Here is a 24,238-nt window from a genome sequence, read left to right as displayed (position 1 = left end):
GAACAACTATGTGCATGCTTGAATGTTGGTTTCAGATAAGCATCGAAATTGTCGGGTACTCGGGTCCGAGTTGGATCTGACCCCTCGAGTACTCGAGTCCCAAATTTTGGACTCATGAGAGCCCTACCTGGCAATGATTTTGCAAAAATGTGTCATAAAACCATACTCACTCACTGATTCTTTAGGCATGATCTAGGCATAGCACATACTCAGTCCTATAATTCAGAAAGGTGAATAACATATGAAGAAGGCCAAAGACTCACCACATACAGAGCCTGTAGGGCCCCCAGTGTTGCAACAAGGCCTGCACTGGGGAAGCTGTCGTCAATGGGTCTGACAAAGAGGGGGAGCCTTGCAACCTGCTTGTAGTGCTCTGTGAAAACAAGACACTTTCCTTACTCTAACTCCTGACACTCTATTGCGAAAATACATTTATTGACTTTGAACGAATGTGAATAAAAAGTTGTTGTATTTTACTGTCCACAATGATAGCTGATATGTAGAGAGTATAATTAACTCAATTTTATAAAACTATAGAACCCCTGAAGATTTACTACTAAAGGTTGTTGTTCAGAAAGTAGTATGTTTTCCAAGGAAGTGCGATAATAACACAGGAAGTGGTACTTGTCTCGAAGCATTGTCTAGTGAAGGCCTACTAGAGGCAAGCCAGTCATGGGTTTGCTTGGCTCAAAATTATTTTCCAGTCCACCATGATACAACAGGAATACAGCTGACTGCAGCAACAAACATCACTCACTCACCTACTCAGCTGTCAAAAACATTCAATCAAAGACTAGGCCAGCCATAAACAGCATTAACTAAAACAACCTGATAACAGGAGAAACTCTCTCACTTAGACATTAAGCAATCACAAAAGAAAATTCACTAATACACCAGTGTTGTAAATTCCCGCCTGCCCGACAGTCCGGGACGGTCTGTTTTGAGGACGAATGGTCAGCTTTAAAAGTAGCACGCCTGATGGTCAGGCTGTTATTGTGTAATGTATGCAATACAATCCATTTTACTATATGAGGTAAATTCTAACTTAATGTACCGGTAAGACCAAAGTTACTTTATTCTTCCTCACTTTTTCTGACATAAAAATTGTGTTTCTATCCTCCCTCGCCATTGGCCAAGTGATTGACATTATCCAATCAGAGCCCATTTTAGACTTGTACTCGTAAGGCTGTATTACAGAGTACACTGTGGACATGCAGAAGCTTGCGAACGTGTATATGAGCTCTGGTTAAAGTTGACAACATGATGACACCCCAGCGTTCCTCCTCACATTTACCTTCCTGTTGCTTTTGCTAGTCCAGAAAATTCTGGGCTGGCAGCATTTTATCCGGTCTGATAACTTTGGAGAGTTGCCAGACTGGTTGTCTGGATGAAATTTGGGGAATTTTCAACATTGCATACATTAAGCTAGACATAAACACTAAAACACAAAAAGTAAATAACAGCAACTCACTTACTCATTATGCCACCATAAACAATATTCACTCATACATTAAGCCAGCATTAAACATTCACTAACTCACTCACTTGGAAATTAACTTTCTTTGAGAGGCATTTCCCATCTGACATGATGCCAGGGTACTGCTGACTAACGCATCAAACAACATTCACCCAGACATGAAGCTGTCATGAACAACATTGACCGGTGGGACAAAGTCAAAACAAACAAACTAAATCAAGTACCCCTCTCTCACCTTTTGATGCCCTTGAGTCCTGCATCAGCGAAGCTCCTCACATCGTCCTGGTCACGGTTCAGAGGGCCAGTGGGGGAGAAGATCTATAGAGAACAGCATGTTCACTTCAGTGCATGGAGTGATTGCTTCAAGTGGTGTAAGGACTGACAAGGTATGTTTGTAACCTGTTTAACTGTAATCCACACTTCACTTTTCTAGTGTCATCATCTTAAAACTACAATGCATTTTTTATCCTAGGCATGATACCCAAAAAGGGAAGGGAACAAAACTATTATGGCCTTTTTTAAAGTTTTGAATACGCCTAATTTGTATCAAGTATAAATACTTCGCATGAATAAAATAGAGCCTAATAAACGTTTCCAAATCTTTCCTTACAGAAATCAATCTAAGCATAAATTCTCCCATTGTTATCAATAATGGAAATGATTCATCATCCTATACCAGGTGTTTCCGTTAGAGATGGTGGAGATAACAGGCAAATAAAGAATCTCTGATCCACAGATAAACTTAATCTCTCCATTTCCAGTGTTAACCTCAAAACCTGTGGACGTTCATTGTGAAACTCTCTCCCAAATGAACTCAAGAACCAGGAGCGGATCCAGGATTTTGTGGAAGTGGGAGGGTGCATAAATCATGAAGTCCAAAGGTTAGGGGGAAATGCTCCTCATGGACATTTTTTTCGGGGAGATGGGGGATGCGCACCCCACTTCTGGATCCGCCCCTGAGAACTATCCTCCACTTTTATGTTGAAGTCTAAATAATGTTTTCTTTCACAAATACCACACAAGAAATTATCATATTTATCATGCATGTTTTGAGCAAACATATCCTGAGTGGAAGATGGCGCTTCACAAATATAATTAGTGTAATATGTTACCAGTCTCCGGGACGGCACAACTGTCTCATCTGTCTGCACCAGTACCACGTCCTTCTCCAACGCACTGTCCACCTGGGCAGAAAGTGACCATTGCAAATATAACCTCCAATAGATTGAAAGGGCAGGGCCGCCTCCAGGGTGTAGTAATTAGAGTGTCCGCCCGGAGAGCGGAAGGTCGCAGGTTTAATCCCCGACCGCGTCATACCAAAAGACGTTAAAATATGGTACTTGTTGGTCCCTGCCTGGCGCTCGGCATTAATGGGTACAACAAGGACTGGTCGGCTCGGAGTCAGTATAATGTGTCTGAGTGGGGTATTCATGCTTCACTGCGGCAAGGTATCTCAGTGGGCTAGCACTATAAAACCAGCTTCAGTCTGGGCTAGTACAAGCAGCCGCACATACACATACACACGCATCACGTCGTCATATGAGCAAAATATTCTCCAACGTGACGTTAAACCCAATTTACCTCACCTTGAAAGGGCAATGCTGTTCACCGTGTTCACATTTGGTGAATGGAACCAATAGGCAGTAACAGATGGCTCATGAACGGAAGGGCAATACTGACCACCTGTTCACAGATCAGGGTACAGAGACGATTGGCAGCATCACATACAGCTCATGGACAAAAGGACAATACTGACCACCTGTTCACAGATCAGGGTACAGAGACGATTGGCAGCATCACATACAGCTCATGCACAGAGGGCAATGATGTTCACCTGTTCACAGATCAGTGAACAGATCCAACAGGTAGCATCACATACAGCTAATGGACAGAAGGCCAGATTTGACCATTTTTCAGTGAACATGACAAAGAATTGAGTCCAGATACGATAATTGTTGAATGAACACATTTGAGAATTCATGGTGGAATACAATAGTTTAAATTAACAGAACAAAATAAACTGATATTTCATATTACAAATTTGTTTGAAAAGGCCAGGTATGCTCATTAATCAAACATATATTCAGCACACCTGGTCCTCTCCTTATCCAAACAACTCTCTTTAAATGATATCAGGTAGACATCAGTAAATCATATCTATTAGTTATTACTATTAGTTATTAATCACATGTCCACGTTTAGTGTAAGTAAAAAGTGTTAAATAGTTAAGCATGGCATGTACTTAATGGTTCATTAATAGAATAGTTTGTATTTTTATTTTCAATTATTATAACCGAGATATAATTTTGAAATCTGCTTATATTCTTAAGAAGATTTTGTAAGTACCATTTCCAAAGAATTATAAAATAAGTCAATACAAATTTCTACCCGAGTTGTAATTTTACATATATGAAAGTATAAAAATAAGGAAGTAATAGCATGCTTAGTATATTACCCTTCCATAGTTCTCCAAAGGAGCTTTCAGACACTCCAAGTCACCTGTCAGTTTGGAGATGGAATCTGTTACCACGACAACCCCATCAAAGTGGGGGTCCTTGACATTCAGGCAGGGGACAAGTGTTGGAAGCCTGGGATACAAGTGGTCAGGCAGAATATTAGAGAATATTAGAAATAATCTGTTACACAGTCAGTTTGGAGATGGAATCTGTTACCACGACAACCCCATCAAACTGGCGGTCGTTGACATCCAGGCAGGGGACAAGTGTTGGAAGCCTGGGATACAAGTGGTCAGCAGAATATTAGAAATAATCTATTACACAGTGAAACCTCGCTTATGTGGACACCTCACTTATCTGGACCTTAGATATGTGGACACCTCACTATAGTGCACCCTAGATATGTGGACACCTCACTAAACTGGACCCTAGCTATGTGAACACCTCATTTATCTCGACCCTAGATATCTGGACACCTCATTTCCAGATGATATTTACATGAAACAAAATACACACTACATACAATATAATTTATAAAGACTTCCAGTTTCCTGAATCAGGGCTACAGATAAGAGGGGCGTATAGGCGTAATGTACACCTCAAAATCAATTAAGTACGACACAATATAAGATTTCAAGCCTATCGGTAATGCATTACATAAATACCTTCGTACGTCTAACATTTAATTTCCGTGAGTATCGTGCGTGTAAATGGAAATCTATTTCGGATAAATACTTGTTGTCAAGAGTTTCTTTCGCGAAACACGATTTGACACATAAGGAAACCCTGACAGTAGGAATCCCTTGCGTTGCCAATGCATGATGATATCGTCACTATTTTTTCGATTGGCTAAAAACTACACTGTTCCTATTTATATCCAGTCGGACCTGACATTTCAGCGCATCACACAGTCGGCTCAGTTATTTCTCACGCTGGCGTCTTCAAATACAAATACATGGTTGGAAATAGTGATCGATGAATCGTCCAGACAAACCCACATCAACTTCGCTCACACAAAACATGTCAGTACTCCTTCAAAATTCTCAGTACACCTCCACTTGCAATATGATGTGTAAGTACACTCACACCCCCAAAAGTTATCTGGAGCCCTGCTGAATGACCAACACTGCAAAATACACTGTACTGTATCCCTCTTACTGACAACATACACACTTGTCAGTATTTTCTTCACTTCATCATTCCCTATCCAACATTCAACATCATTATTTTAATCATGTTATAAAATTGCCGAATAAAAATGTTCATCGTATATCTTGACTCATGTTTGTAAACTATTTTATCAGTTTCGTTACAAATTCCATTCCAAATGGTTAAATTTACATAATTATTTTATGGCCATAATTATTTTAAACATATATAGTAAATCCTGCTACTAAAACAGTATTTTAGTTATTCCATATCATGCGGGAGAAACAAACATTGTCACTTTAAGCTGATAAAGTGTTTTTAGGTGCACAAAATATTGCACAATATACTGACTGACTGATAAAAATACATCGCCAAGAAAGTCCATGCAAGTCTAGAAATGCCCATTAGATTTCATCAGCTTCAGGAAATCAAGCATTTTCAGGGCTAAAAGATAAATATATGCCATTAATGTTTTTTCAGTATACAAACCATCATAGTGTGGTCACTTTTGTCACATTTTAGCAATATTCCAGCAACATCCGCTGATACCAGAAGAGTCAGCATTTTGGGGATTGAACACACGAAACACTAGGCTACCCCACACCCTGCACAATATAAGTATAAAAATACCACATCGTCTTTGAGAAACGCCCATTGCCACATTCGGAGTCAGCATTTTCAGGTGCACAAAATATTGCCATATCAGTATACAAACCATCATGTGTGGTCATTGTCACATTAAGCTGATAAGGAGTCAGCATTTTGGGGGACACAAAACATAATATATATATGGCTGCACATAAGCATAAAAATTAGCATATGTAGTATGAATGTCTATTGTCACAGAGTTCGTGTTTAAAGGACGCAAAATATTGCACAACGTAAGTACAAAAAAAATGCATTTGGGGTTTAACGGGATGCAAACAACTACAATCAATCAGCATTAATGAACACATTTTGACTTTTAGAAAGGGGCCAAATGCAATATATGTTATGGATCAGTAAAGAACAGATCACAAAGTACGTGAGCTAGTGAGTGAGTGAGAGTGTAGTTTAATGCCGCTTTAAGCAATATCATGGGGGGGGGGGAAGACACCAGGCATGGGTTTGACACATTGTACCCATGTATGGCAATCAAACCCGTGTCTTTCATGTGACTAACGTTTGAACCACTAGTCTACTCCACTACTGACTGCTGACTTTGAACTGGCGACTAGGTGCCTTACTCTTAGAATGTGGGTTTGAATTCCAGATGAGACTAAGCCCCGAAAAAGTACTATTATCAGTACGTTACCGAGAGGGCATAACCTCTAATGCTGCAATAGGCATTAAAATCACAATTGAAAGTAAATCACTTGCTCTTTAAGTTCAATTAATTACAAAGACAAACAAATTTCGTTAACTTTTAACTCACATAGTACTCTCAGACAGTGTCCTTCCTGAGCTGCTAGCTGCAACTATCTAGCAGTCCAAGGCAAACAGGCGACACTTATACTGCACAGAAGAGTTCATTATCAAACTGATGGGAGACAGGATACTATTTCAATGTGTCTGCCTTAAAGTGACCACCATACGACTGATTTGTGGCAAGTTGTTTTGAGCGTTTGGGTCAAACATACTTTATTGCCAATATCATTGGAAGGGGAAACTTACATGAACCTTTTCAAAAATTGACACTGACACAGTGATCAGTCGTCATATGGAATAATATTAAGATAAATTTTTGGGTCAAATTTGGGGAATTATAATCTGTAGCAGATAGTCAGACATAACACTGACACATTTCAATTGACTTATGACTAGTCAATTCATGAAAAGATTGTAGAAATTTGCTGAGCGTAGTCTATTAGTTTGACACAAGTAAGAATTTGATGCATGAAAGATTGCGCAAGTATAGTGCCATACATTTCTGTAATTCAACAGACTTGTCCTCCCTGCTGATATAATAGTATATCCAAAAAACAGAGGCTATTCAATGCCTCAGTGCATTCCCCAGGAATACATGTTTCTTGGGGTTAAACTCTGTAATTCCCCAGGAATATGCTGTTTTTCTGTGAAATGAACTTTGTATATCTCACAAAGGCCTATAGATATCCTATCTTGTACGCACACAATAACAAGATAATACAAAGACACAAACTGTATAGTTGATATATTTATTTTCATTTTCTTTGTGATAGATTATTAACATGTGCCATATAGTGAGTGAGTGAGTGAGTAAGCTGTGCTTACTGCTGCTTTGAACAGTATTTCAGTTATGACATGATTTGTTGCTTAGATGTGGGATGAGTGAGTGAGTTGGGTTTAATTCTGCTTTCATCAGTATATCAGACAGACAGACAGGTTTTATATGATACGTTTCTTAATGACAACTATTGGTCATGTGGCATAAGAAAGGCTTTACATGTGATTTAAGAATGGACATCAAATGTTTTATGAAAAAAGCAACACATTTGATAATATCAGCATTAAGTAGATTATACATTGTTTGTGGGGTATCATTAGGACAATTTTTAATACTTGAATCTTCACAGACTAAATAATATGTGAAATATGTCTTCAGTTTTATCAGAAGAACAATGAGAACATGATAAATCTTCCACTGTATTGTTATCTTTACTGCTGAGACCGGTAAAGGTTAGAATATTGATCTCCAGTAACCCATGCTTGTCGTAAAAGACAACTAACGGAATCGGGTGGTCAGGCTCGGTGACATGGTTGACATATGTCATCGGTTCCCAATTGCGCAGATCGATGTTCATGCTGTTTTTTACTGGATTATCTGGTCCAGACTTGATTATTTACAGACCGCCACTATATAGCTGGAATATTGTTGAGTGCAGCGTAAAACTAAACTCACTCACTCAGTATACTGAGATCAGTTTTAGACAAGTAGTACATGAAAAGTTCATATCAATCATAAGAATTCAAGATATATGAGCTGATTTGAACAGACAGTTTATAACATAATATATGGGTACTTCTTTCATTAACATATACTCCAATGAGCTCTAGATTTGATGATCATTATAATGACAATGACACAGCTCAATGGCGTTGGATAATCATAATAACACACCTCAGTGGTGTTGGATAATGGAATTCTTAGTTAAATGTAAGCCCATCTGTAAAACAAAGCAAATCAGTGGCCAGGCTTCATACCCCATGTCACTTCTAACTTTCCACCCATATAAATCACACATGTGATAAAGCTGATATAATGAAAGATATTCATATTTAGAATTGGTCGGACCTGTGAGGATTCGGGATAGAATTGATTGATTGAGGTTAGAATTGAGGCTACTAACGGGATCGGGTGGTCAGGCTCGCTGACTTGGTTGACACATGTCATCGGTTCCTAATTGCGTAGATTGATGATCATGCTGTTGATCACTGGATTGTCTGGTCCACCAGACTCGATTATTTACAGACCGCCACCATATAGCTGCAATATTGCTGAGTGCGGCATAAAAATTAAACTCACCCATTCACTCGGAATTGGTCCGAAACAGTAAATTCATCCAGTTTTCTTAGTCATTATTCACAATGTAAATTGATGTTCGGGCCCAAAAGATATATCAGTGTTCTTAATGATAAGTCACTTTTGAGAATTTTTTTGTAAATTTAGAATCTCTCTACATGTCTTAAAAATACAACGTTTTAGTACAGATAACAATACAGTGGAAGATTTAACATGTTCTCATTGTTCTTCTTATAAAACTGAAGACATATTTCACATATTATTATTAAAAATTGTCCTAATGATACCCCACAAACAATGTATAACCTACTTAATTCAAATAATGCTGATATTATCAAATCTGTTTTTGTTTCCATAAAACATTTGATGTCCATTCTTAAATCACATGTAAAAGCTTTCTCATGTCACTTGACTGAATAGTTGTCCAGAGTTCATGTTAAAGTCATACATGTACTTCAGTCAATGGCAATATACATGATATAAGAATTCTTGATAGCATTAATGATACGTCATCTAATAAATATGCAAATGACGTTCCTTTGCATAAATGACTTACAATATCCTCCATATGAGGGATGGTACAATTCACTTGGTGTATTTTGTGAATTGAACCCTATCTCTTAATGAATTCTGTTTGTTATTCACAATAGCAAGGATAGAATATTTATGAATATATTAATAAAAAGTGTTTTCACTGTAATTTGCATGTTATTTATCAAAATATAACAAGCAAAAATATTTTAAATATTTATTCTAAATAAATCGTAATTAAGTGCACTTGTCATATATCTTAATACTGTGTGCAAAACATATAACTTCTTTAATCCATATGAATAATATTTAGGTTCACATTTGTCTTTATATTATACATCAGTGTTGCAATTTCTAATAGCTAAGCTAATGTTTTCAATATAATGATGCCGACTCCCGCTAGACTAGAAGGTTAAACCGAAATGTTTGTGAAAAACTGTTTTCATATTGCAGCAATAAAAATTCAAATTACTGTCCTTTCGTCCATCTTTCAAAATAAATAATATAGCTTCAGTTTTAATACAAGACAAATCTTATGGATAACAACTTCTTGATTTATGTTATCCATAAGATTTGTCTTGTATTACTACACCAACTTCTAAATGCCTTTGAAGAATTTAGCTTCAGTTTGTTCCTGTGTTTTTATTTGGACTATTCCATAATAATGTGTAGGTAACAGGTAGTAGATAATCTGTTCACTGAACCTTAAATGTTGTTGTTTTAAGGTGTCTGCGAACTGGCTGTCTGCGTAATGGGAGGACACCGAATATATCCAAGCCAGGCAGGATAACAGCCAACACTCTTCTATATACAAACTGATAGTAATATGGTCACTTGTCATTATTGTGATAAATTAACACTGTCTGATGTAGAGAAGTTGTGGAAACATTGGTTTCTCAGCACAGTTCATGTGAGATGAACATAAACAAATGCTGCATTTGTGGAAAACACTTCAATAATTTCATTGCATTATTTCCACATGCAGAAACTGAAATTCTAACAACTGCATCAGTGTATGATTTTCTTTCACTGGAGGTACAGTGTAGGCCTTTGTTTGCTAGAGCAAGAAAACATTTTACTTTTATTCCCGTTGACCAATACTCATGGGCCTAGATTTTCTATATAGATTTTCTATATATATATATATATATTGTTGACCAATATTTGTGGTTTGGACTAATATTTGTGGTCCTCATTTATAGTCTGTTTGCAAAGCGTACCAATGAATTTCACTTTAAACAAAAAAGTAAATCAAATAAAATGAAATTGAGATTGCTAATCCTCATAACTTTACCTTGCCAATTGACATTTAAATCTCAGAATTTTACTCAACGTAGAATAAAAGTTGTTTAACAAAGGATTATAGTTTCAAATCAGTATTATTGGTTTGTATTACAAGGGGGTAAGCGCAGTAGTTGGAACAGTGAAACAAATGCACGTGCGGTACGTGATGAGAGTTAACTTCGACCAAACCTACATGTTCTTGGTGTTTCATTTAATGTGCATACCCCCTTGTAATACAAACCAATAATAGCAATTTGAAACTATGATTGTTTGTTAAACAACTTTTTATCCTAAGCTGAATAGAATTCTGAGATTTAAATGTTCAGTTCACTGCAAACAGACTATAATTAATATGTGTACTTGAAGGAAAACCAAGTTATATGGATAGTCAACTTCTTTATTGCAATGTCGAGTGCGTCGTTTCGATGTAGGTACTAATACCATTATCAAGCAAGTGATACAAAGAGTTGTAACATGGAGAATATATACATAGCTGCATAGTGTGTGTATACAATTGACCGATATACATTGGATTGCTAATTAGTGATTTGAGCAGAGTAGGTTGATGTACAGAGTGATAGTGATTAAAACTATATGCAGAATGAGTTTATACAATAGATGAGTTGATGTACACTGAGATGGTAATCGTGAGTTGAAGAGAGTAGGATGATGTACACATTAACTGGTTGTGATTACAATACACAAAAGGGTGCATAGAAGCCAATTGGACAAGGTATGGGTGGATTACTGGTGACTGCAATAAAGAAGTTGACTATACATAGAACTTGGTTTTCCATCATCTATACAACTTCTAAAATGCCTCTCAAAGAAATATGTGTACTTGCTTCAAAACATGATTATTGCTGAAGGAGTCGTTGTCGGCAAGGGTACTACAGATGTGTACCCCAGGTATGTTTCTGTTTAAAGACACGTACCCTAGCCAAAATCAGAATACAGAAACGTACCCTTGGACGATTCCATTCTGCATTGTGGAGTTTTCTTGATCAGAACTGTCATACTGTTGTATTAAGATGCATTTAATTGCGTTATATAAGAGCATACACAGTAACGAATATTTCACGGTGCACAAGGTACACCACTCGCAATCATCTGAACGGGAACAACTACATACAGTTTTGGTTTTGGGTTGCGGAATATGGACTCGTCCGTCGTTTTGGGTACCGGGTACGTTTCTGTAGTTTGTCTTTGTTTAGGGTACATGTCTGTATACAGAAACGAAAACGAACCTGGGGTACATATCTGTAGTACCTGTGCCGACAACGACCCCTTCAGCATGATTATCCTACTTGCGGGATCAATTATTTAGCCGAGTTTACATATTTTCAGGACCGCCTCCGTGGTGTAGTGGTTAGAGCGTCCGCCCGGAGAGCGGAAGGTCGCGGGTTTGATCCCCGAACGCGTCATACCAAAAGACGTTAAAATATGGTACTTGTTGGTCCCTGCCTGGCGCTCGGCATTAATGGGTACAACAAGGACTGGTCGGCTCGGAGTCAGTATAATGTGTCAGAGTGGGGTATTCATGCTTCACTGCGGCATTGTATCTCAGTGGGCTAGCACTATAAAACCAGCTTCAGTCTGGGGTAGTACAAGCAGCCGCACATAAACATACACATGCATGCACGTCGTCATATGAGCAAAATATTCTCAAGCACGATGTTAAACCCAATTTCACCTCACCTCACCTCACATATTTTCAGAATAAGATAATCTAGTTCCCCATTTAGTTTCCTATCCATATTCAAAGAGAATCATGTTTAGTTCCCCATATATTATATATTGTGAGAGAATCACATTTACTAAATGATTTAGCTCCCAATATAGTTCCTCATCTGTATTCAAAGAGAATAACGTTTAGTTCACCATTTTAGCATATTTTTCATGTGCAATTGGAAGGGCATACTGAATATAACTGATATGTCTTGAGACTAAACAGATATCTGGGATAACAAATCATGTTTTAGGTGTCAAGATATAAAGTAAATAGTTGACCACCTGTTTACACCCTCATCGTCAGATAAGCCATGAACGACAAAATTTGCAAGATGCAAAAAAGTAACCGTGTCTCTCCATAAAACACCGAGTGAACCAAGCTAGATCTTTGAATACGCTTTAAAACGGATATACAATGGCACTACAGTAACACCACTGTCATGGCGGCTGTGACCGTCGTTTTGATAACCCGGTTCCACCCCACTTCTTACCTCGCATCTGCCATGTTGGACAAGTGTAAATTTGACCCTCGACCTTGAGGGCGAAGCATTCATTGGCTGAAGTACCGACGGTCGCTGGGGTCAAAGGTTGTAATATGTGGAGTGCCCGTGTGTACTTTGGTCGTGTTTCATATGTTTGTCATCATTTTGTCCGCAATATAAGTACAGAAACAAGCAAGAAGATGCGATTTGTGCAGTTTGAAGTGAATGGTGCACAGAAGGTTGGTGTGGAATTATCCGATGGAGGTGACATTGTCGACTTAAATGAAGCCGACAAAGAAATTCCACACGATCTAAGAAGCTTCATTGCGGGAGGACAGGCTCAGTTGTTGAGGGCCAAGAGGTAGGGGTAAAAATGTCGCCCATTGAAATGTGAATATTTTATGAGCGTTTCATTCGTTGTTTCCACGTTCATTGACCATCTGCAGATTGAAATACACAATGCCATTTAGAAAGTGGTCAAATGTAACATATGTTATATTTGGGATTACACTTTCTTTGTAAAGTACAGATTCTAGTACTTTTGTTGGATTGAGTCCCATTCGGATTCGAACCCACACCCTCAGAGTCAGGCACCTAATCGCCAGCACACAAAGTCAGATGCCAAGACTGCTCAGCAACGGCGGCTTCCACAAAAATGGAAGTCGGACAACTGGTAGTCTAGACTGCGGACTTTGTGTTGGCCGTGGGAGCCGTGCCAATTAACACTTATCAGGGGGGGTACACAAAGTCTGCAGACTAGACTACCAGTTGTCCGACTTCCATTTTTGTGGAAACCGCGGTGGCTGAGCGGTCTTGGCGTCTGACTTTGTGTGCTGGCGATTAGGTGCCTGACTCTGAGGGTGTGGGTTCGAATCCTGAATGGGACTCAATCCAACAAAAGTACTAGAATCTGTACTTTACAAAGAAAGTGTAATCCCAAATATAACATATGTTACATCTGCAGATTTTCTGTCGTTTTAAAGGCATGACAAATCAGTCATGTTTCCTCCCAAAAGAAATAGCATACCATTACCTGTCTTAATATTTGTGACACTCTGATCAAAATTGTGAATAAAGAATTTAAGAACTTTCACATCCAACATTGCAAGTTAATCAATTTTGCTCATTTCAGACAAAGTATTTAGTGAGTGATTTGGGTTTTACGCCACACTCAGCAATATCCCTGCTATATGGTGGCGGTCTGTAAATAATCGAGTCTGGACCAGACAATCTAGTGATAAACAGCATGAGCATCGATCTACGCAAGTGGGAACCGATGACATTGTCAACCTAGTCAGCGAGTCTGACCACCCGATCCCATTAGCTACCTCTCACGACAAGGATGAGTTACTGAAGATCAATATTCTAACCCAGATTTTCACGGATAACAAAGTATTTAGCACGTATGACATGAAAAAAGGCCTGTTTCATTGCAGCGCTGTAGAGAGTGGACACCACATCATGAAACGAGATGGTGTCCGGCTGCTTGCTCCTATTACAGCCCCTGAGAAGGTCATCTGCATCGGCATGAACTACATAGACCACTGCAAAGAACAAAACGCCCCTGTCCCAGTGGAGCCAGTGATATTCAGCAAGTTTGCCAGTGCCATTGTTGGACCCTATGATGATCTGCAGTACTGTGACGAAACACAGGTAGGCCCATGATGATCTACATTTACTATGATGAACACAGGTAGGGCCATGATGATCTACATTTACTATGATGAACACAGGTAGGGCCATGATGATCTACATTTACTATGATGAACACAGGTAGGCCCATGATGATCTACATTTACTATGATGAACACAGGTAGGGCCATGATGATCTACATTTACTATGATGAACACAGGTAGGGCCATGATGATCTACATTTACTATGATGAACACAGGTAGGCCCATGATGATCTACATTTACTATGATGAACACAGGTAGGCCCATGATGATCTACATTTACTATGATGAACACAGGTAGGCCCATGATGATCTACATTTACTATGATGAACACAGGTAGGGCCATGATGATCTACATTTACTATGATGAACACAGGTGGGGCCATGATGATCTACATTTACTATGATGAACACAGGTGGGGCCATGATGATCTACATTTACTATGATGAACACAGGTGGGGCCATGATGATCTACATTTACTATGATGAACACAGGTAGGCCCATGATGATCTACATTTACTATGATGAACACAGGTAGGGCCATGATGATCAGGTAGGGCCATGATGATCTACATTTACTATGATGAACACAGGTGGCCCTGATGATGATCTGACATTTACTATGGAACACAGGTAGGCCCATGATGATGTGGCTGGTGATCTACATTTACTATGATGAACACAGGTAGGGCCATGATGATCTACATTTACTATGATGAACACAGGTAGGCCCATGATGATCTACATTTACTATGATGAACACAGGTAGGCCCATGATGATCTACATTTACTATGATGAACACACAGATGGGGCCATGATGATCTACATTTACTATGATGAACACAGGTGGGGCCATGATGATCTACATTTACTATGATGAACACAGGTGGGGCCATGATGATCTACATTTACTATGATGAACACAGGTGGGGCCATGATGATCTACATTTACTATGATGAACACAGGTGGGGCCATGATGATCTATAGTACTGTGAAGGATCCTGTGAATTTGTGTTCGAGCTAAGTGCAGGTTGGGTGTGGGCTGCAGGTGTGCGAGTGTTGGGTGTGGGGGTGGGATTTGAGTGGGTGTGGTCAGTGGCAAATGTACCCTCCAGCTATGTGTAAGTAACCTCACCCCACTTATTGTCATCTTCTGTTGCAGGAACTGGACTGGGAGGTGGAGATGACAATTGTCATCGGGAAGACTGGAAGACATATTAAGGTAACACACGTGTATCAATCACCACTTTCATCATATTGCTTGGCACAGGCATGCATATCAATGTTGTTTACAGAAGTACATGGTTACCTATTTAGAATTTGATGAAATATATATGTTTTGTGAAATATGAAACTCATAATGTCACACTTCATGGATTTATTAGGAAAACGCCTGTCGGAGGTTACTGGAACAAAATATATATATATATGAAAGCAATTCAGGTTTAAATGTTTTTAGTTTTCTCAATATTGGCTGACATGACCGACCAATAAGCTGCAAGTATTTCTGTATTTTTGTAAACAAATGATGTTGGTGATGAACACCATCATCTCCTTATATGTACATGTTTTAACTTGGGCAGTGGGTGGCCAAGTGGTTAAAGCATTCGCTCATCACACTGAAGACACAGGTTCGATTCCACACATGGGTATAATGTGTGAAGCCCATTTCTTGTGTTCCAAGCCGTGATATTGCTGGAATATTGCTAAAAGTGGCGAAAAACTATATTCACTCGTTCACTCACATATTTTAACAATCCCTGAAAATTGTATGTCCGATGTTAATATAGAAATCAACTAAATAAGTTCATAGAATTCTTTAATTCTTCAAAAATCTCTGTCCACAAGAATCTTTGTAATTATACTGATATCATCATGAAAGTTGTTAAAGCTCCCTGTTGATAATCTATCTGTCTCATTATGTTGTGAGTGTTTGTACCTCATATGCCAAGGTCCGAGTGAGATAAATTTCTCTTCTGTTAGGTGGGTTCTGGGTGTCAAAACAGTTGGTCTTAAATAAATGTTTGCATGAAACCTGCACAATCTGAGATGTAGTAGTTTACATGATAAACAACATTGTAAATCATTATCAGACATCTTATTGCAAGAAATATGTAACTATGGTTACTTCATCAGTATCATTACTCCCAAATTTCGAATATTTTTTAGAAATGTGTGGTGAGTTATCATGAATGTTTACAAGGCTAATTTTGTATATATATATATGTATGTCCTCATGTGTGTCCTCATATGTGTGTCCTCAGAGGGAGGACGCCATGAGTCACGTGTTTGGCTTCACCGTGGCACACGATGTCAGTGCCCGAGACTGGCAGATGAAGAAAAATGGCGGCCAGTGGCTTCTGGGTAAAACAATGGACTGTTTCTGTCCTCTCGGGCCGGCTGTCGTCATGAAGGAAGATATCAAGGGTAGGCAAACATATTCTGTTACAGTCTGTTCTTGATACAGACAATTCTGGTGTACACCGCTATGATATTGCTGGAATATTGCTAAAAGCAGCATAAAAGTAAACTCACTCACTCACTCTTGATACAGAGCTCTTCAGGCCCCAATCCGACCTGTGGGTACAGGACAGGAAACATGTTATACAGACATATGATTGCACACCAGAAATGGCAGGGATTATCTAGCAGGGCATGAAGTCATCTTACATATGACATCCTTTACTTGTCAGCTTGTTGTCTACAGGAAATGTTATACAGACATATGATTGCCTAGCAGGGTATCTAGCGGGCATGAAGTCATCTTACATATGACATCCTTTTCTTGTCAGCTTGTTGTCTGGGTTAATGTGAAGCCCATTTCTGGTATCCTAGTGGTTAAAGCTATTGCTAAAGCGGCGAAACCAAACTCAGTCATGTCAGTCTGGGTTAATCATTTTGGTCATGTCCCCATCTGATCCTGGAGGAATATTGCTAAAGTTTGGTTTTAAACTCAGTCAATCATTCTGGCAATATCATTTTGGTCATGTGGACATCTGATCCTGGAGTAGAAGATCTGTGGTTTAAATCCCAACATGGGATATGTGGTGGCATCCCATCTTGTAAGTCTTCAAGGTCCAGACTGCAAACCACTGGTATAAGGCAGGGACCCCACCCACAGAGCTCTCATAGCACCACACCATTTGTAAGTCAGTGTTAGAGTGTAGAGTTACGATGAGTCGTAATGGTACAAATGCTTTGTGGATCAGGGCCTAGATTTTCGAAGTTCTCTTAGCGCGAAGATAGTCGTAAGTCCCATACATTAACATTAACTTACGACTATCTTAGCACTAAGAGAGCTTAAAAAATCTAGGCCCAGGACCCTGGTGTCCTGGGGTAATTCTATGATAAACTGTATAGTTACGATAGCTCATAAGGCTACACGTAAGAGGAGGGTGGTCAGGCGTTCACACATGTCATCGGTTCCCGATTACGCAGATCGATGCTCATACTGTTGATCACTGGATTGTCTGGTCCAGACTCGATTATTTACAGACCTCCGCCATACAGTTGGAATATTGCTGAGTGCAGCGTAAAACTAAACTCACTCATAAAGCTACAAATGCTTTGTGCATCGGAATTCTGGAATATTGTTAAGTGCAGGAGTGAAAGTCATTCATTCACTCACTCACTCCTCTCCTGAACAACATAAGTTAGGGCTACTGAACATTTTGGATATATGTATGAAATTCTGTGTCCAGTATCCAAAACAAAATCATGATGATTAACTTTTTTTGTTCAGTATATCAATTTTACATGTCACTCTGCAACTCTGGTTTAAGGTCAATGGGGTGACTAAGCAGAACATTTCTACCATGTTCCATAACTTTTGTTGTTCAGTATATTAGTGGTGGTCCGATTAATTGAAATAATCAAAGATTGGTCGTAGTGGCTAAACGACCAAGCAATCGATCATAATTTCTCATAATCGAACACAAACAATTCTGGAACACTTGTTTTCATTAACAATATTTTTCACGTGGTTGGTTTTGTCTGTTACATTTCGTAAGCACTACAAGCTCGTTTCAAGTCATGATTGAATTTATCTTAAAGATTCCAAGAAATTTATGTTCCTAACATACTAGTAATCCTTTAAAGAACCAATAAACTTTGTTTTTGTTACTCTTTTAACCATTACATATGAAAGATTTGTGGTTAGTCTTATGCGGAACAGCAAATTTATTCTTTAAAACTTGTGGTTAATTAATACCGAGCGATTAAAAGTGGCCAAAAGTCGCCTGCTTCCCTCTCGCCCGCCAACGAAACCACAGACAGGTTACGTAACTCTGTCGCCAGAGCACTGCAGTGACGTCATATGAGGAACGATTTTCAGTTAGTTGTTCAGAAAGTGTAGCACGCTCATCATTTGATGATTTCTCGACATCAACGACGACATGCCGAATCGTTGCCTTGTCGTCAATTGCTCCTAGGGGTCGGGCGATGGTGCGTGACCATGCACAGATTTCCACAGGACCCCGCAGTTCGTGCTAAATGGTTTATGTTTGTGGAGTGCGAAGCGAGCGTTGTGGAAGCCTGAAACGATATCTTACTTGTGTTCAGATCGCTTCACGGAAGTTAAAGAATCAAAACTACTTACTAGTTGTAGTAAAATATGTATATGATTGATGACCATAAAGATTTTCTATGACACAACTTGTAACATAACGATTTCTTCCTCGAAGTGAGGTTGTGGTCGAAGTAACAATAATATTGTAAGTAGTATTATATTGACACCCACCTCGCTGCCACGAGAAATTGTTATGATATACGCTTATGTCATGCAAAATCCCATTACCATCAATCAAATACATATTTTACTACCAGTAAAAGTAGTTTTGATTTTGTAACTCGGTGAAACAAACCTAAATACCATTTATCGTCAGACTGGCGGATGTTCCCGACAGGGCGCCGCCATTTTTAAAAATAAAAAATCTGTTAGAATTAATGAGATTATAGTTTGTTTTCACTGCTAGAAAATCAAGACTACTTTCTACTCGTTGTTAAATATGTATTGGAATCATAACCAAACGGATTTTGCATGACACAACTTATAACATAACGATTTCTTCCACGGAAGCGAGGTGGGGGTCAAAGTCACAATACTGCGCGATAAATTTCTTGCTACATTCCCATTGTTAATGTCCACTCACCAGTATGTAGATACTTAGTCAATGTGCGTCTTTTTATTTGGTCTTATAATCCTAATTAGTTTATTATCACACTTGTATGCATTTTGAAACTAAATAAAAGCAGACGATCTGCTGATACTTATAGTGAATTTATAACAGAACTGTAATATCTAGACATTTTATAGTTTGCCATTGTGAATCATCATAATTCACACACACACCTAGTGCATGTTGTCTGTCTCATTACACTTCACGGCGAAAACAATGATTCTGTTGAATGCTACGACAAAATGAATAAAAACAAAATGCAAATATTAAAATTAAAACAGATTAAAGTTATAGGAACAATATCAGGCCATTACCTTGTTCGAGGAATGTATCCATCAATATCCACAAAACTGTTCCAAATGATGTGTCTTTTAACAGTTTAATATACGAAAAAGTGATAAATCTTTTCAGGTATTGGTGTATAGTCTCATTGGTCACCCAAGATAGCACACCTGGCAACTAATTGCATAATGTCCGCCTTTCTTTAAAACAGTAATTTAGTTAGCCAATAATGGGCAATCAATCAATGTATTGCCAGTTAATCCTTTGAAAGAAGGATGTTGTTTTTACGCAGACACCGACACGACAGAGTGTATTCAGTAAAGATTAGTAAATCTACATACATAAACACTACCTTTGACAATTCTGCTGTGTAAGATAAAAGTAATTAATCAATCAGCTGTTATCGGTTAATCCTTTGATCGATGTTTATAATGTTGAATATTTACTCCAGACACAAGAAATGCCAAATGGGAACCTTTGTCGGGTAATCTAAGTGTGTTACCACTAATTATACCTGTTATAAAGTCATTAACTGACCATCAAGTGAATGATGACAAATAACATGTGTAGGTTTATACCACCTAACACGGGTTACAACGAGGGAGTATTAATTGCTGTATTGCATGTGAAAACTTATGGGCCGACACTGTTTTGAGAATACAAACAGATTTTTACATGACATGATTAAATATCGAGGTAAAACAACACAGAAATGGGATCAATTTGGATCAGTCATTACACAAATAGGGCCTAACGACACCAATCGATTTTGACAGAATCGCTCTATGAAAACAAGTTGTAACTCGAAACTAGGGCAAAGCAGGAGACAAAATTAAATGACAGTAGATTGTGAGAACATATAGCTTTCATTTTCCACAACAATTGTCACGATTTTTTCAGGTTTATACAAGCCTGTAGACAATGATAATTTACCCCTAAAATGTAGATGAATTCTGCATCGCCTCTCAAAGCTATTCCCTCATATGACGTCACAGAGGCGCGCCGCTTGATTGGTTGAAATTTTGTTCGGGTGGGTGAGAATTGTGCACTGTTGTCAAAAAGGTCGATTTAAGTCAATTAACCTTTAAAGATGTGAAACTTTGCCCAAAAAACTTCAGAAGAACTTCATTTTTTCTCCCTTATTTTAATCTGCATTCACAAATTCCATAAATGACGCTAACCAATTATTTTTGATGATTGATCGGTAGTAATGAACCAATCATCAATTATGAGATTTTAACCAATACCCAACACTACAGTATATACATTTTCTGTAATTGTGGTGTAAGGTCAATGGGGTGACCAAGCAGGACAGCTCTACCATGATCCATAACTTTTGTTGTTCAGTATATACATTTTCTGTAATTGTGGTGTAAGGTCAATGGGGTGACCAAGCAGGACAGCTCTACCATGATCCCTATCTTTTGTTGTTCAGTATACATTTTCTGCGACTGGTGTAAGGTCAATGGGGTGACCAAGCAGGACAGCTCTAGCATGATCCCTATCTTTTGTTGTTCAGTATATCAATTTTACATGTGACTCATGAGGCTGTTGTTTCCAGATCCCCACAATCTGCGACTGTGGTGTAAGGTGAATGGGGTGACCAAGCAGGACAGCACTACCAGTAATCTTGTCCACAAGACAGAGGAGCTGCTGGTGTTTCTGTCAAGGTCAGCATTTCCAGTTATCTCTCCATAGCTTTGAACATTTTGATAATATGTGTAAATATATATAGTTGAGCCTGTTAATGGGATAACTTGCAACCTTGGATAACTCAAAGTAGTTGCATAGGCATACAATGCATTTGATCAGGTATAGATTATTAGTCTTAGTTTACTTTTTAATCGAATTTTAGATCTGGAAATTTGGGGGTAAATACAAACTATTTGAAATACATGTATTTTGTGAACTTTAGATGCCTTAGCTAGGCTGAAGGGGTCGTTGGCATGGCTACTACAGATCTGTATACAGAAACGTATCTTAGTTGGATATTTTGTTTGGGATGAAGCAGTGACATGAACCTGTATTCTGTTAATACTTGCGATATATATTGCTGTGATATAGCCAGGCACGTAGCAATCCACTTTTCTTCGTGTAAGCCTGATAAGTTGCAATGGGGCTAATTTATGAAAAGTATTGAAAAGATGAAATTGTAGAATTATGGTAAGGTAGATATGGTTTCGGTGGGACCTTTGAAAAGCCCCCTGTTCCTACGCCCCTGCCACAACACATGCACGATATTTGCACATGCTTTTAGCAATTTAATGCATGATCCTCGTGTATGCAATTCATCTGCATAAAGTTTGCAGTTGGTTCCCTGAAGTTAGTGGAGAAATTCATCTCCAAAGTAACCACACATATATGCATAACATATAGTGAGTGCTTTAAGTGAGTCTAAACTCTTGATGGGTAGTATACATCTGTGGTGATACATCTAGTTTAATGAATTAACCCACTTCAACTCTCACATGAGTTCATGAGTTATCTCCCTTAAATATTTCTGTCACCAGGTTCCTCACTCTGAGACCAGGAGATATCATCCTAACAGGAACTCCCCCTGGTGTTGGAGTTTTCAGGAAACCCCCAGAGTTCCTTAAGGTAGCGTTCGATAAACCAGATATATTTCCTGTCGGCGTAATCATTACAGATAGTATTTTCACATGCTCATGCTGTTTATCATGTGATTGTCTGGTCTGAACTCGATTAGTTACAGATCTCTTCCTTACAGCTGGAATATTGCTGAGTGTGACGATGAACAAGTGAACAAAGTACTGGAACACAGGCCTATGAGAGTCGTAGTGTTATCATTATAGCTCTACAATATTTATAGAATGGTGAATTTTAGAGTTTGAAGCAGACATTTGACAGTTTGACAGAAGCATTCATATGCCATGATAATCCTGTAGTAAACCACCCCCAACCCAATGTGAGGGGTTAATCAGGAATATGTATACCGGTACCCTACTTTGAGTCCACACTTCATGGTGCTGAATCCAGATGGGGATTGGGGTGGTGGAGTAGCCTAGTGGTTAAAGTGTTCACTTGTCATGCCGAAAACCTGGGTTCGATTCTCCTCATGGGTACAGTGTGTGAAGCCCATTTCTAGTGTCCCTGCCATGATATTGGTAAAAGCAGCGTAAATCGAAAACTCACTCACCAGATTGTATTTAGGGTGTCCAGTCCTTTTTGAAGCCCATTAATCATGATAACACATTAACAAATATGAAAGCAATTGTAAATCATTCGGCGACATCTTTTTCAGCAAAAGTAACAACTGACTGACTTATGTTCTTACTTACAAGTGCAAATTGTTTCCTGAATTGTGGTATTTTTTCTTTTTTTGTAAAGTCCAACACCTTCCCTTACCTGCTCCTTTAAAGAAAAAGCTAGTGTACTCCCTAAAAAAAGGTTGTGCTGACCTTGCATTTTGTAGCATTAAGAATTGTTACAAATTATGTGAAATCCATACTAAGGCCAGACCAATTTTATTTCTTGTTTTACAGAGTTTTGTCCTTAGAAAACCTAGAGGCAGGAGGGGAAAAAAAATCACCAAAGTAATATTCCTTTCAAATGCTAAAAGTATTTTACTTTTGGCAATTTGTTAACTGTTTATTTTTGGAGTGGGGAAAATTTAGTTTTATTTTTTCTAATTCTTGAAAAAATATGGTTGGTGGATACGTACAAGAAATATAATTGGTCTGGCCTAAGCAGGATGTGATAAATGGCAATATTGCAACTGACAAGTACAGTTTTCCTTGTCATAAATGTCTACAATAACTATGTATGTATATATATATATGTATATTCATGTCTGTTTCAGAGAGGAGACGTTGTTGAATGTGGAATTGAAGATATTGGCAAAACCATCAACAATGTTGTTTGAGACAGAATATAACATCTTAATGGAAAATTCAGTATTGCTGGATGACAGGGTCTTTTACTTTGAAACAGCTTGTCTATGTATACAATCAGATTCATTCCAGTTATTCAGATGCATGCTTAACTCAGGTGTGTTGAATATTTGCATAAAATATCCAGTACAAATTTGATTTTATCAACTGACCACTAAGTTACTTGTGTACAAATATGCATGAAAGATTTTGTAGTATTACTGCACTGGGCAGGAGTACACAATGTTTCTTTTCAACAGAGGTGCCTATTTTCCTTTAAAGATCATATAATTTTACGATCAAATGCAAGCACAGTAGTTATGTGAGACTCGCTAATTGGTACATGTAATTACACCTGTATATGTTGCAGTTGTGAGTTTAACCAACATATTACACTCTTGGAGCTTATGTGACAGATACAAATAAAAAGTCACCTGAAACAGAATTTTGAGAAGAATTTTTTTAACTAATTGGTCTCTGGGGAGTAGATCAATGCTCAGGATGTTGACCACTGGATTGTCTTGTCCAGATTCGATCATTTACAGACTGCTGCCATATAGCAGGAATATTGCTGAGTGCGGCATTATACAGCAAACATGGGAGTTGAAATACCAAAA

The 24,238-nt window shown here is 38.4% G+C and overlaps 2 protein-coding genes across 2 annotated transcripts in view; one reads left to right on the top strand and one right to left on the bottom strand.

Moving 5' to 3' along the window:
• Positions 1-12,716, bottom strand: part of LOC124272627 (putative aminopeptidase W07G4.4) — a 25,046-nt gene extending 12,330 nt beyond the window's left edge. The window contains 6 exon segments of the mRNA XM_046707826.1: positions 264-347; positions 349-373; positions 1,713-1,795; positions 2,590-2,661; positions 3,933-4,065; positions 12,601-12,716. Coding sequence (XP_046563782.1) covers positions 264-347; positions 349-373; positions 1,713-1,795; positions 2,590-2,661; positions 3,933-4,065; positions 12,601-12,659 — 456 coding nt within the window. The 5' untranslated portion in view covers positions 12,660-12,716.
• Positions 12,705-24,238, top strand: LOC124272630 (fumarylacetoacetate hydrolase domain-containing protein 2-like). The gene is made up of 7 exons (XM_046707828.1): positions 12,705-12,952; positions 14,028-14,244; positions 15,435-15,494; positions 16,537-16,699; positions 21,293-21,401; positions 22,242-22,329; positions 23,552-24,238. The coding sequence occupies exons 1-7, from the start codon at positions 12,705-12,707 to the stop codon at positions 23,612-23,614; spliced, it is 948 nt and encodes a 315-aa protein (XP_046563784.1). The 3' UTR covers positions 23,615-24,238.

Source organism: Haliotis rubra, unplaced genomic scaffold, assembly GCF_003918875.1.
Source record: "Haliotis rubra isolate DU_JTF1 unplaced genomic scaffold, ASM391887v1 Scf171, whole genome shotgun sequence".
NCBI classification, from domain to species: Eukaryota; Metazoa; Mollusca; class Gastropoda; order Lepetellida; family Haliotidae; genus Haliotis; species Haliotis rubra.
This window is presented reverse-complemented; position numbering and strand designations above follow the sequence as displayed.

Excerpts from the sequence above, each read along its gene's own strand:
- LOC124272630 (XM_046707828.1), top strand. The coding sequence starts at position 12,705 with ATGTGGAGTGCCCGTGTGTACTTTGGTCGTGTTTCATATGTTTGTCAT. Across the intron at positions 12,953-14,027 it reads CAGTTGTTGAGGGCCAAGAG|CGCTGTAGAGAGTGGACACC; the intron begins GTAGGGGTAAAA and ends GTTTCATTGCAG. Across the intron at positions 22,330-23,551 it reads AACCCCCAGAGTTCCTTAAG|AGAGGAGACGTTGTTGAATG; the intron begins GTAGCGTTCGAT and ends TGTCTGTTTCAG.